This window comes from Carassius auratus, chromosome 14 (genome assembly GCF_003368295.1).
Source record: "Carassius auratus strain Wakin chromosome 14, ASM336829v1, whole genome shotgun sequence".
NCBI classification, from domain to species: Eukaryota; Metazoa; Chordata; class Actinopteri; order Cypriniformes; family Cyprinidae; genus Carassius; species Carassius auratus.
In genome coordinates, this window is record NC_039256.1 from 6,689,933 (window position 1) to 6,704,950 (window position 15,018).

General features: G+C 36.3%; 1 protein-coding gene across 1 annotated transcript; it reads right to left on the bottom strand.

Moving 5' to 3' along the window:
• Nucleotides 1–9,631: 9,631 nt before the first annotated feature.
• On the bottom strand, nt 9,632–13,231 carry LOC113113480 (nuclear factor 7, brain-like). The gene is made up of 7 exons (XM_026279674.1): nt 13,114–13,231; nt 12,626–13,039; nt 12,287–12,382; nt 11,950–12,180; nt 11,804–11,826; nt 11,614–11,735; nt 9,632–11,341 (listed from the first exon to the last, which is right to left on the bottom strand). The coding sequence occupies exons 2-7, from the start codon at nt 13,019–13,021 to the stop codon at nt 10,797–10,799; spliced, it is 1,413 nt and encodes a 470-aa protein (XP_026135459.1). The 5' UTR covers nt 13,022–13,039; nt 13,114–13,231; the 3' UTR covers nt 9,632–10,796.
• Between the last annotated feature and the right edge of the window lie 1,787 nt (nt 13,232–15,018).

Here is a 15,018-nt window from a genome sequence, read left to right on the forward strand (position 1 = left end):
TGGCCAGAGAATATTTTTCCTTGAATTATAAGAAGTGATAACTTTATTGAAAATTTATAGGTCAATCTTACGGCCGTTTGCTGGACAAACCACTGTTTGATTTGCAGTAATTTACAGTAAGAGATATCTCAATAATTGATATGAAGAATGGAATATTGACATATTAATGAGTAAATTACAGTGCCCTGTGATTAGTTATTGGTATAGACAATTGAGCTATTTTTCATAATCAATAAAATTTATTGTAACTGTCATATGAGATATATATATAAATCATATTCCTGATTAATTATTCAAATTCCCTATATATCATTTGAGTTAATTATTATATGTGACCCATTGTTGTTACATAGATTTGTTTCCTTGTGGCAGAATATTTTTTGTTAGTGTAAATACCAATGTACATAATAATTTATGTTAATAAAACATTTGGTTGTTCAGCATTACACAGTCTCAGGTTTTTATTTTTATTTTTTGAGAGTGCATTTTTGAGATTATACAGTTACTAGCTATTTAGGAAAAGTATACAGGATGGTATATCGGGGTCAGGATACAATATAATGAAATGAAGTAGATTCACTTCTGTATTGTGACATTCTGTATTGCCAACAGTCTGAAATAAAAAAGGAAATCACCATTAAATCAGTGGTATCTTACAACAAAAGAATTTCGGGGTGGGTCTATGGGGGTGTCCCCACCTAAGCTGAGACCAAACCTACGCCCATGCTTAGACAGGACACGGATCAGCTCGGTGTCCACACAATTCCTGGTGTCAACTGGCTGGGTAGATGTCAAGAGGGTTTTGAGTGAATCTGTCTTTTAAGAATGTTAGTATTTATAAATAATAAGCACTTAAAGCTGCGGTAGGTAACTTTTGACGCTCTATCGGTTAATAAACAGAACTGCTTGCGTCTTGCGGAAAAACATCGTAGCCGGAGCTACTTCTCTCTGTTTATGTCTATGAAGAATCACAAAGGTACTGGGTTACTCCGCCCTAGAAGCAATCTAAAATAGTCTGAATATAAACACTTATTATAGGTGCACCCTAGTTATTCAGGACAAGCTAAAAACACAGTTTGGAAAATGGATTCATGGTGTACTCGCTTATTATATAAATTTTTCTACATTTTGAACACAAACAAAGTTCCGAACCGCAGCTCTGATTGGTTGTTTTCTTACCGGGAGCGGTCAGTAACTGCAAATAGCAATAGGACCACTGGGAGGAGCCAGAGGAGCTTGATTTTTTTCACAGATTATCGGTATCATATTCTACTGTCGGGACATAATGACAGGTTTAACAAATATGTAAAAAATATATATTTACAAAAGTTACCTACTGTAGCTTTAATTTATGTAAGACACTATTTATCTTTAACCATGCCCTCATTGAATAAACATTTCACCTCAATTAAAATTCATGTGAACCTAACATATAAAAAAGTTATTGTTTAGAATCCAGAGTTTAGCTGACTGTAAAATTAAAATATTTGTATATTAAAATATGGTAATTTTAGAAAGAAAAAAAATCACAAAATGTTTTTTTTTTTTAATTTCTTATTATCAGAGATGGTGACATGGCATTTTATAAAAATACATATAAATAAATTGAGATCACACCTGAGACCTTCGTGCCCAAATTTGTCCACAATGGATGGATGAAGGGCTGTTATACAGAGGCTGCGATTGGTTTGGTTTAGCTTCACACAAAAATGTTCTGTTTAGAGGTAGTTAAACATATGCTGGACTATTTTCTCATTCAAAAATGACTTCAGAACAGGAGCAATGTACTGCTTACTTGTTTATTCAGTTTTCTGCAATTGTCCACACACACACAGCTTCCACACACAAACCTTCCCCTATCCTGAGAGCCAAGCAGAACGAGAGGAGACCCTGAGTGGACTCAGAGGAAGAATCGAGGACATCAAATCAGTAAGTGCAGTATTAATAACAGGCAACACATCTTTAGTTTTTTCACTTCACTTCCATTTGAAACTCCCCATACAAAGATCAAGGGATGTTAATAACTGATAAGCAAAACAGAATAATGTACAGTAAGTTTAGCACTTAGAATACAAATAGTGAGTCTCTGTTCATGATTCTGTTTTATTTCCTGACAGTAGCTTTGCAAGTTGTTTCGACCGAATCAATAAAACAAACATCTGTTAGTTTCTGTAAACAAACATCCATACAGTCTCAGAGTTTCCTCACCGTGTGTCTGTGCTCCTCCGTGGCTGTAGGTCATGGGTGAGACGGAGCAGTACATGCAGCAGCTGCTGGTGCGAGCGCTGGCCCGTCTGAGTGTCCACTTTCACTACACATCAGTCGCTGTCAGGTCAAGCTCATTAAAGGGATAGTTCACCCAAAAATAAAATGTATTACTCACCCTCATATCGCTCCAAACTCGTGAGAGCTTTGTTCATCTTCAAAACACAAATTAAGATGTTTATGATGCAATCTGAGAGCTTTCTGACCTCCATAGACAGCAAGGATGACCAAGGCACAGAAACGTAGCAAGGACATCAGTAGAATAATCCTTGTGACATCAGGGTTTCAACCGCAATTTAACGAAGCTATGAGAATACTACTTTTTGTGTGTGAAAGTAAACCAAAATAACATTTTGGAGAGTATGCACTGAATGTAATCGGTGTAATGAGTGTTGTATATGTTTAGCATCTGCACGCTTTCTACTGAACGTAAACAATGCTCCATGTAAATGAGATGTTGAGTCTCTGTTTTCTTTAATTTGTGCATTGTTAGTAAATCACACATAGAAATTGACATGCCCATCAGTGCTGTTTTGGAATTGGAATCACAGAAGTTTGCACTGTTATAGAAAATCTGTCCCATGATCTCATACAGAGCAATGTCATAGCCCAGAAGTGACTACGGATGAAAATTAGCCAGTGTCTCCTGCTGTGTGCTGCATGTCTGGCTTTGTGGGGAAATCCATGGAGGGAGAATATGCAAACTCCACAAAGGAAACCTTCTTATGTCTGAAATCTGTTTTTCTCTCTCAGAGGAAGAGCGGCAGTGGGGTGGACTCCTTCTACAACCGCTTGCTGGCCACCACGTCTCCCCCCACACTCTTCCCCACAGGATTCCAGAACATAGTCAATGCCTATGGAGTGGCGAGCTACAGGGAGATGAACCCAGGTGAAACACACTCACAGCACACACACACCACTAGGTTAAAGGGGTCATCGGATGCCCATTTTCAGAGGTGGGAGGGTCTGTTTTGTACAACTGGGCTTTGCAGAGATCATCCATCCTGTATGCATTTATTGCATTTAATCATTTAGGGTGTACTCACACTAGGCACGGTTGCCATGAACCGGGCCCGAGTACGATTGTCCCCCCTCCCCACTCCCCCTCTGGCCTGCACTCACATATAGCGTTTCAGCATTCGTGCCGGAGCACGCTTAAGTCATTATGGTGCGACGGTTTCGTGATAAACAGGAAGAGCGGCGCTCTCTGAACACAATGGAGTACATCACTCTGTTTTCTTTGTGGATAATTTTGTGTTGTTTGGTCCACAGCCTGTTGTTAAACAGATGTGTCGCCTTAGTGGCGCGAAAATTTTCACGTAATCGCGCTGCTTGTATGAGGATGTTTGCAATGTACCAGCTGAAGTGCAGCAAGGACTTTGCAGTTTTTAGTTTTTATGCGTTTTGCACCTCTGCTGTAGACCAAAGCGACCCTTTCCCTGTCATGTTGGTTTTGGAGCGTCGCAAAACCGTGACGCAACGCGTCCTTTTCCGTGCTCCATCACGGTTAGCGCTCACACTGCATACGAACCGCGCCCGAGTCCAACTGAACCGTGCCCTGGCCCACCTCTTCCAAGCGGGCCAGGGCCGGCCAATCGAGCCGCGCCCGGGCACGATTCGGAGCACTCACACTAGTCAAACGAACCGCGCTTTGGTGGTCAAACGCACCCGGGCACGGTTCAAGCTGGCTAGTGTGAGTACACCCTTAGAATGATTACCATAGTATCACCACAGTTGTACTACAAACACCATGTTAATGTGTGGTTACTTTACTTTAAATATTTCTTAATAGTATATATGTAATTAAAACATAATGTATTTGGGTGCAGAAATGAATGTGAGTAATCTTACATTACACTGATATTATAGTAGCCAGTGTTAATTGTTTAACTGATCTGGCTCTTGATTTTATTATTATTATTTTTTATTTCTTGGCTGGGAGGCAAACATATAAAAAAATGTGTGCTGTAAAAGCTTCTGGTGGTTCACGTTGGCCAAAACGCACAAGGAAAGAGAAACAAATACTGTCAGCAATCACAGACATTCCCGTTAAGATGGGATTCGTTTTTTTCAGAGGATCACTGAGTTTTCTGAAAAACAGTAGGTAATTTACTCTGGAATTATTACAGAGGTTGTGTGAGAAAAAACACGGATGTGGTTGAGTCAGACGGGATTAAAAAGGGCAAAGTATGTCTGTGAAACACAGATTTCTCTTACGACCCCCTGTCAAACTAGTCCCATCCAAAAAGGGCTTTAGACGCATTAAGGTAGATCAGAGGCTATTTCCTTTAAAAAACAAAGGTAATCCACTGCATCCAGATGTCAAGAGTAAATGACGACTGCTATGTTCATTATTACATCCAACAACAAAACACCTTAACAATTGTGGGAGGGACCTGTGCAGAACTATGTCAATCTGAGAATGGCATGATTTGAGAAAAGAGTTATCATTTATGGTTATTAAAAAAAACACACACACACTGGGTGGATTTTTATCATGATGGGGGGATTGTGTAAACACACTGCCAACACACATTTATGTAACAGTGACATTTTAAACTTGTAAAAGTGAATTTTGCATCCGATGACCGCTTTAAAAGAAGCTTAACTCCATTCTACTAAATATATTGCAGAAACATACAGCTGCTTTGAAACGATTTGTATTATGAAAATATGCTATACAAATAAACTTGAATTGATCTTTTACTGTCTGTTTTCATGTCTGCAGCTGTCATATTTTTCTTATTTTAGGAAGAAGAAGAACATATTGTATTACTGATACTTTTAACTTCACTATTAAAGGGTTAGTTCACCCAAATATTAAAATTATGTCATTAATATAAATGTCGTTCCAAACCTGTTAGACCCCCGTTTATCTTCAGAACACAGTTTAAGATATTTTAGATTTAGTCTCAGAGCTCTCAGTCCCTCCATTGAAGCTGTGTGTACGGTCTACTGTCCATGTCCAGAAAGGTAAGAAAAACATCATCAAAGTAGTCCATGTGACATCAGAGGGTCAGGTCGAATTTGTTGAAGCATTGTAAATACATTTTGGTCCAAAAATGACAAAAACTACGACTTTATTCAGCATTGTCTTCTCTTCCGTGTCTTTTGTGAGAGAGTTCAAAACAAAGCAGTTTGTGATATCCAGTTTGTGAACAAATCACTTGATGTAACCGGATCATCTTGAACCAGTTCACCAAATCGAACTGAATCGTTTGAAACGGTTCACGTCTCCAATAAGCATTAATCCACAAATGACTTAATCCACAAATGCTATTAACTTTTTTTAACGTGGCTGACACTCCCTCTGAGTTAAAGGTCTCGTTCTTCGTGATCTCATGTTTTAAACTTTAGTTAGTGTGTAATGTTGTTGTTAGAGTATAAATAATATCTGTAAAATTATAAAGCTTAAAGTTCAATTCCAAGCGAGATATTTTATTTAACACAATTCGCCTACAACGAACGACCCTTTTGGACTACATCCCTCTGGTTCCTGCAGTAATGACGTCACTAAAACCTACAGGATGCCTACGGGAATACACAAAAAAGGGGACGTGTCCTTTTGCACTCTGACGGAGAAGAGGAAGAGCTGCGTTTGTGTTTGCCATGTCGTTGAAACGCTGTTATTTTCATCTCGGAGACCAATCACCTTTGTTTGGCCTTCCCAGATTTTAGAGTCACGGTTTTCGGTACGGTTCGGTATGTGCTATGTTTATGGAATAACTATACTTTCTAATAAACAAAAAATAATATTCTGTTCAACTACAAGCAACAGCACAAATAAATGCAATAGAGTAAAGATACAAACAATAAACAGTGATTTTCATTTTTGTTTTTGTTTTTTTTTTAGGCAGATCTAGCATTAGTTTTTTTAGGTACAGAAATTTTATAAAGTAATCAAATGTAAACCAGCATTGCATATTGGACTGTATAAATTAAAGATATTTCTTTATTAAAGTTATAAAAGCTTTTTACCGAACAGTTCGGGGTTTTTTCAGCAAACCGTGCCACCCCTAAAAACTATGTGCAGCACATTTTGCTGAGGACAGCTTTCTCAATCTCAATCAGTTTAATGCCGGATTCGCACAAAGATTATTCTTGAAAGATGGAGCAGTTCTCTCTTTGTCTGGAGAAGGCTTTGTTTATGGAAGTGTATTTTATTATTTAAGTTGGTGCGTTTAACAGTTTCTGTAACTTATTACACAAAGGGCATTTTGGCATTGATCCGGCGAGTCAGCCAAATTACTGTGGAAATTACATTGCGGTATCCTTTATTTTTATTTGTGTTGATAGCTGATTTGCCTGCGCCGCTCTGCTGTTCCTGCCCACTCTCCGAAGCACTTCAGCGTCCGGCACAGATACCAGCTCATCCCCTGCCACCATCTGGCGAGCCTAAAAAAAATAAAATCTCCTTTTCTAAAAGAGCATGCAGGACTGCACTGCATGATGACAACGGCCACTCATAGTGTGTTTCCTGACTGAGTAAGCCCAACGCAAAAACCGCTCTGACCGAAATGGATTGTTCACACTGTGTGAACATGAGTCTTGCCTATCTTTGTGATAGGCAATAGTAACTGTTTTCCACTTGACAGTTTGTTGGGGACAAAAGATGGTGATAGACTGCATGTTCTGCGTGTCTCTGGTGACAAAAGACTGCTTTGTTTGTGATTAGTCTCAATATGGTTATTTAAACAGAAGGGAGACCTGGATACAACTATTTCTTTGCACAAATAAAAACAAATATCTGAAATTTTTTTACAATTTATTTAGTAGTACGTTACACTGTCAAGGTCGATGAAAGTATGAAAAGCTTCATCAGAATAGTACATCTGTCAATCAGTGTTTCAGCACGTTATGAGAATTGACGAGAATATGGTTTGTAAGCAGAGAAAACAAAAATAACTTTATTCAACAATTTCTTTGTCAACAGTCTCCTCTGTGTCTCTCCACATCACTCAGACTTGCGTATGATGTTTCTATGCGTATTTATGCTTTGATTTGAAAGAAAACAGTGCATCCTTGTGGCACTGCTTAAACAGAATAGCATAGGCAGTTTGAGTGATGTGGAGAGACACAGAGGAGACAAAGGAATTGTTTGTCTTCATTTTGTTTTCTTCGGGTACAAAAAGTAACCTTGTCCCTTCGTAATGTTAAGGTTGAACCACTGATGGTAGATGGACTATTCTGACGATGCTTTTCATACTTTTCTGGTACTTGACAGTGTATTTTACTTGCCAGTCAATGGGACAGTCACAAGCCTCCTGGTTTTCATCCAAAATATCTTAAATTGTGTTCCGAAGACAAACCAAGCTTTTACGGGTGATTAATGACAATTTTCATCTTGGAGTGAAGTATCCCTTTAATTAAAGGCTTTTTTTTTTAATAATGAGGGGGATGTTTTAAGCTATGAAACATGTAGGATGTTTAAATGGTATAAAGACTTCTTAAATGCCAAATGATCAAGGCAAATTTTTATTTCTCATGTCATGACCCCTTTAATCAGACTTGGCATAAAATGCTCAGGCCTGACGTGTGTGTGTAGATGGTCGTGCAGAAGGTTCTGGTGATTGTGGCTGTGCTGTCTGTTCCTGTGCTGCTCCTGGGGAAGCCACTGCAAGAATACATCACACACTGTCTGTGTGTGTGTTTGTGTTACTGTGCTCTCTTCTTCTGTAGGGAGACAGATGTCCTTTGCTTGCAGAAAACGGCTCTATAAATGCTCACCAGAGAGAGGTGGATGAAAGAGGAGGAGGAGGAGGAGAGGAGGAGGTAAGAGGGAAATGAGGAAAAGTAGACCGGTGTAATGAACTTCTTTTTGAAATGTCTGCCAGAAGCACTACGATCTGAATTTCTCAATAGATGCACTCATCTTTTGGTTACATGGCACATCGTCACATCATTCCTCATTATTTGCAGGGTTTTCGACCCTGTGTTTTTAACACTAGCGAGAAGGCAGTTCAGAAAGTTCTTTTTTTTTTTTTTTTTTTCAGTAAAACAAAAAACACTGTGTGTTGAGTGATGAGATTTATTATTATTATTTTTATAAATTTATTAAAATGAATCATCTGAACAAATGGATTAACTAAAGTGAATCAGACTTCTCCATTTCGTTTTTTATACTTACATTTTTCATTCTTGTTCTGAATAACATTAAAGGATTTGTTGTGGATTGAGGGGAAACTGAAATACATGTTTATAGTGTTTATTAATCATCTTTTGGTCAAACTTAAGTTTAGGGAACAATTCTCACTATTAACTAATTATTAGTTATGACTCCTATGACACATTAATGAATTCCTAATTTGCTGCCTATCAATAGTTTACTTATGGGGTCGGATTAAGTGATCTAAAAAATGGTCATGCAAAATAAAGCATTAATGTGCTTCATAAGTACTAATAAACAGACAATATGCATGTAATTTGCATGCTAAAAAGCTAGTTAATAATAGTGAGAATTGGTCCCTAAACTAAAGTGTTGCCATTCATTGTAAATACTGGTTTCTTAAATTAAATTTTTTTATGTAACAGTCGAATTGTGTGCGTTTCTTCTCAACAATGCAATTTTGACCTGGTGCAAAGTATTGTATTTTAACAAGTTACAATGAATGTGAACTTGATGTTTTGAAGCCTCACATTTAAAAAGGGCAGTCATGTGTGTGTGTGTGTATATATATATATATATATATATATATATATATATATATATATATATATATATATATATATATATATATATATATATATATATATACAGTACAGACCAAAAGTTGGGGAAAAGTTTTTGAAATAAGTTTCTTCTGCTCATCAAGCCTGAACATTATTATTATTATTTTTTATTGAAGTCTTGAGTCCACATTAAATAAAGTTGTTTTAGTGAATGATCCATAATCAGGTGTATCTGTGAGCAGTTATGGTTTCATCTAATTATGGTTTAATGCTTCAAGTACAGAACGTTTGTACAATTATGAAATAATTTGTCAATTAATCACAAAAATTGCAAGAATATGTACACTTTAACACGCTGTTTTCTACCAACATAAAATTTAAATCAGTTTTAAATGAATTTGCTCATTTCAGGTTGTTGATTAATAGCTTGAAACGTTTTGATTTACAATATTTTTCAAAGGGAATGATCTTCTGTCCATGTGTTCTTTTATTGTTGCTTTTCTACTCTCACAATGTTTTAATTATGGAGCTGATGTCAAGCCTCACAGTTGTTCTTGCTGATCAGTAAAGCCCAAAGCCTTTCAATACTGAAAAAAGACATGTTTGCCTGTGTTTGATTTATTATTCGCTGTGGATTTTAAAAAATATCATATTTTAAACCGAAGAGTGAGCAATTGAGCACATTATTTAGATTTTTTATTGCATAAGAAGAACAGTAACATAACATATACAGTCTATGTATAAAGAGAGAGAGAGAGAGAGAATCACATTGTGTTCAACTATTATCAATTACATTCATAACAGCATCAAGGGAACCAACAGAAAGAAGGAAATATAAACAGGGGATAACAAGAAATGTCCAAAAGAAAAGTATTCTATAAACGTGTTCAGCTTTTTTTTATTTCTTAGATCTTTTAAGTCCTTAATGTAATGTTTAAGTTCAGTTTTAAGTAATGTAATGTTAGGTACACTTTTTTGTGTATATGGTATTACTCATACATAATTATTAAACAATCACCATTAATTAAATCTTGTTTAATCTATATCTTTACCAGAGAGTTGTTTTGGTATCCAAAGCACACTGATGCACAATTTCTGAGCACAATTGATCAAAATATTGATGAATATAGGCTCAACTGTAGATAACTCAAATTGCTCAACTGTAACCGAAACACATACACTGTAAAGATTATATTAAAAATCATAGTCAGAAATGTCCTGTGAAATCAATGCATGCTGGATCATTTTCTTACCAATAACTGAAAGAACAGCAGAATGATGGTAACATCACAGTAATTACTGCTCGTGTCTTTAACTGTGCCACTGTCAGAAATGTACTTGTTTAATTGTTCTGAAGTCATCATACTGGTGATTGAAGATCCTATTTGTTTGGGGTCTTGGACCTTGTATATTCATATTTAAACTTCTGATCTAGTCATGTCAGATGTGTGACAAATTAAAACATTTCATTTATGACTAGCTAGAATATGAAATTACTGTGAAAGTAATGTAATCATTAATATACTGTAATTTTACACATTGTAGTAGTTTGTAACACACACAGAGTGCCTTCACATGAAGTTCTGGAGATCTAGTGCAGAGTTTAACTCCTGTAATCAAACAGTTATAATAATCTCCTCTAGACGTTCAGGTTTACTGAACATTACAGACAGATTTATTGTTGACAGGTTTACTATTCTTGTTAGTTTGTTTTTTACCTTAATATATAATTTAATATTCAAATATGTGTTTAATATCCATATATTTCCCTAAAACAGAATATCAAATATTGAATCATAAAATGAAAAACTATGAAAACATTCAATTATTGTACCTTAACTGATCTAAAAGCAGAATGAGATTTAACTGTGATTTTCTGTTGTTACGATCAGTTTAACTGGTAAGATCCTCAGAGGAGAAGTTTTGCAGTAATTACATAGGAAAGGAAAGACGGTCTCTGTGAAGGTTGTTGTGAACGAGCAGAGACAGATGTTAGTTTGAGGATCAGAGAAGGACACCTTTCCTCTGTCACAGTCCAGCTGAACTCTCACACGCTGAGGCTTCTCTTTAACTGTGAAGTAAGTCGAGGGTTGATCTGGGGATTGGGAGCAGTATTTACTGTTCATGTACCACACAAGCCAGACATTAGAGTTAAAGAAAACCAGTCCCTTCCTTTGGTTTGATGCTGTGGTTATTCCAACACTCCAGTATGTATTGTCTCCAACCTCCACATCCCAGCAGTGTGTCCCTGAGTTAAAGCCCTCAGATCCCAGAACACATGGATACCTCTCAATCCTCTCTGGATTATCAGGAAGATTTTGACTTAAATCACTGAACGATACACTGGTCAAATCAGAAGAGAGAGTGAGACGAGGATGTGCTGTGTTTGGATCTAGAGTCAACGGAGCTGCAAAGAGAATTAAATCAGATTAGATGATGAAATATCATGGTATTAGAAATACAAACCTATTTCCATAAACACCTCGAGGAACAGACTGTGTTTTGTAGTCATTATGAGTTTGCAGTATGATCCTATGATCTTATGAAATACAGTTCAAATTCACCACATTTCATAGTACTTACAGTGATTATTAGATGTATTTCTATTTCTGTTAATCAGTCTGTCTTTGTTTCTATCTGCAGTATTTAATCGTGTACTGGTGTCTGATAGAGACTCACTGTGTTGGAGAGTTTCCTGCATCTTCCTCCAGACTCTGAAGCGCAGGTTACTCAAGTAATGTGGCACATGAATCAAAGCTCCAGAACTCATCTGAGGATCCGGCTGTGATGAGATCCGGACTCTGGAAGAACATTCAGGATCAGAACTGCACTGGACTTGAGTTCAGATCCACTGAGAGAAGAAACTTACCTTTCCATCGTGATGCTGAAGTTCTGGAAAACACAGCGTTTGAAAGACATTTTAATATCTCATCAAACACTTATCACAGGTTTCCTTCCATACAGAATTTGATCATTGGTTGAGTAAATGATTGTTGTTTTGTGTTCAGTTGTCACCTTCAGAAAGCAGGCATCGCTGTCCTTCATCATCTCCTCTGTGTCTTTGATTGTGTGTGAAAGAGCAGAGATGTGTCTGTTCATCTCCTCCAGCTTCTCCTTCATCATCTGCTGCTTCTGCTCCTCTTCCTCCCTCAGTGCAGTGATTGTAGCTTCTTCTTCATCTCTGAGAAACTGATGAAGCTTCTCAAACTCCTCTTTAATCTGACGCTCGGTTTGCTCAGCTTGAGACTGAAATCACATCACATTCACTTCAGTCAGCTCTGCATTATCACTCACTCCACTAATGTCCATCACAAACTCTGTGAATGTTTGAGTCTTTACTCGATATCCTCACCTTGATGTGTTGAATGGTTTTATCACACTTTGCTTTCATTTTTTCTGCATGTTTGAGCTTGTTTTGTAAAGATGTCAGCGCTGTGTTCACTTCCTCCTACAAGTTAAGAAGCAAATCTGTGAAACATGAGTAGCTAAGAGCTTTAGTATGTTTGGAAGTTGTCATAGTTATTGTCAATTGTATGACGCATGATTATTCTCATGAAGTAGTCCCATTTGTGTCCTAATTCACATGACATGTATTTTTTATTATTTAACTTGTAAAGGATCAATATATGCAAATATTACTAGCAAAGCACTCTGCTTGGTATATGAAATGAAAGTCATTTTCTGCTCATACCTTGTGAGATGAGATCACTTCTCCGATGGGTCTGAATGTGTGACTGACATGTTTCTCTGAGTCTCTGCACACTACACACACCGGCTGTTTGTCCTCCAGACAGAAGAGTTTGAGTTTCTCACTGTGTAAACTGCAGATCTCCTCAGATCCTGATGAACGCCTTCTCTTCCTCTTCTTTATCAGTGAATCACACAAGTTTTTTAACACTAGATTACGTGGAGGCAGGTCTTTTGAGGATCTTCTTCTGCAGACGGGACACTCCTGAGTTTTCTTGGTTCTCCAGAACTGTTGAAGACACTCTTTACAGAAACTGTGACTACAGGAGAGAACAACAGGATCCTTGAAGATTTCACAGCACACGGGACAAGAAAGCTCTTCCACAGATTTGGGATCCATTTTCTGTTCTTGTCAAAGCTGCAACGATCTACAATTTACTTTCACTTTCTCACTTTCTGAAAAGTAAATTATAATTACAATCAAAATCAAACCTTTTATGGTCAACACACTTCTCTAAAATCTTCATTTACAGTGTCCTCCACTGATCTCCAAAACACTGACTCTTTAGCTTTCGGTGTGAAATGGCAGAAATCATAAGAGACTAGTCACTTCCTGGTAAAGGTTGAAGGTAAAGAAGGGTGGAGTTTCTGAACAGAGACTGAAAGTACAGTTGAACTTTATTTGTGCTTTCATCCACCGGACTCAACAAACTGAAAATCAAACTACCTGCTGAAAAAACATCCAAACAATAGAAACCTTAACAGAATTTGTAATAGTTTTAGTTTTACTGGTTATAATGCCAGTTGAATTGGTTTTTACTGATACTGTACTGGTGTCTGTTGGTCTCTACTGGCAATTAGTCTCCTTCGGTTGGTGTCTTGATAAAACCACTAAATCCTAATTGAATATGTCCCAAAACACTACAGAAAACCATTTTTAATCGTTTTAATTGTTAAAAGTTGTTTGTTTGTACTGTTTGTAATGCTAATTGTTGTGGAAACCATTAGAATTTCTGTTATGATTTCTATTGTTTTTTTGTTTTTTTCATGTAAACGTTTTTTTTTTATATATATACCCTGCCTGTAACAGCACAATAAATTATATATAATAATAATACTAATATATATATATGTATATATATATATATATGTATATATATATATATATATATATATATATATATATATATATATATATATATATATATATATATATATAAAATACTAAAATATAATATATATATTAATAGGGTATTGTCAGTGTATTTTAAGACCCTTTTTGTTAATGTAATCATAATTGAACATATCATAATAAAAAAGAATTGACAATTTTATTACTTGATGCAGTTCTTCTTTATGGGTTTTATGGCAGAATGCATCCATCTATTTTATTTGACTTTTAATTTTGAGTGGCGTGGCTTGCAATGGCAATAATCTGCTTCTATATAATTTTTTTTATATAAAAGATATTCATTATATATAATTTTCACACCATTAATACTTAACTGAAGAGTACAGACGATATATAGAATAGAAGTTGAATAAGGCCATTAGACATAACTTCAAATACTACTATAAACACTTTAGCGGATATTATAATAATGAAAACAGTAATTAAAGAGATATCCATTTTTCTTGAACAACTGTCTCACCAAGATAACTATCATTACTAAACCAGTTTCTGTAAAACAAGGACTTATTTTTAAACGTTAAATATTTCTTGAGTTAGCTATATGAAGAAATGTTAGGCTTTAAATTGAGCATCCTTTAAAAAAACTGTTTGTGGAAAGAAGTTTATCAGAACATTATTTACATCAAAATTAAACCTAAAAAAATAAACAAAGAAAGAAAAAATTTAACCCCACAAAATTTTGCCTTTAGACAGCAGGTAATTCTTTATCCATTTTTTTCTTAAAGGGTACATAACATACACAGTTTCACCGTATCATGTTAATCTTGAGTACCTATAGAGTAGTACTGCATTCTTCATATCTCCAAAAAGTTTTATCATATTTATAAAAGAAAAATACAGCTTTCCGATTCTCTCCAGAAAAAGCTGAGCTCCTGGAGGCGTGCCGCCACTGAAATGACCAGAACACACAAACACACTTGATACACTCCGTTGCTGCCCCGGAAAAACAAACTGCATCTACTGTTCCTGTAACGCTGGGTTCTTTGGGAAGCTGAACACGGTAAACTTTCCCTCACATCCAAAAACAAACTTATTTGGAGACATTCTCAAACAAATCCTGATGAAGCGTTGATGTGCGCGGTCTCTTTCTCCTCTGGTCGACGTGAGCGCACTTTTTCGAGAGAAATGCTCATATAAGGAGTACCACCATCGTCTACATCATTAGATCCACGATCGAAAAAAAAAAAAACAGCCGAAACTTGTAC

Excerpts from the sequence above, each read along its gene's own strand:
- LOC113113480 (XM_026279674.1), bottom strand. The coding sequence starts at position 13,021 with ATGGATCCCAAATCTGTGGAAGAGCTTTCTTGTCCCGTGTGCTGTGAA. Across the intron at positions 11,827-11,949 it reads GCGATGCCTGCTTTCTGAAG|AACTTCAGCATCACGATGGA; the intron begins GTGACAACTGAA and ends TGTGTTTTCCAG. Across the intron at positions 11,736-11,803 it reads TTCAGCATCACGATGGAAAG|AGTCCGGATCTCATCACAGC; the intron begins GTAAGTTTCTTC and ends ATGTTCTTCCAG.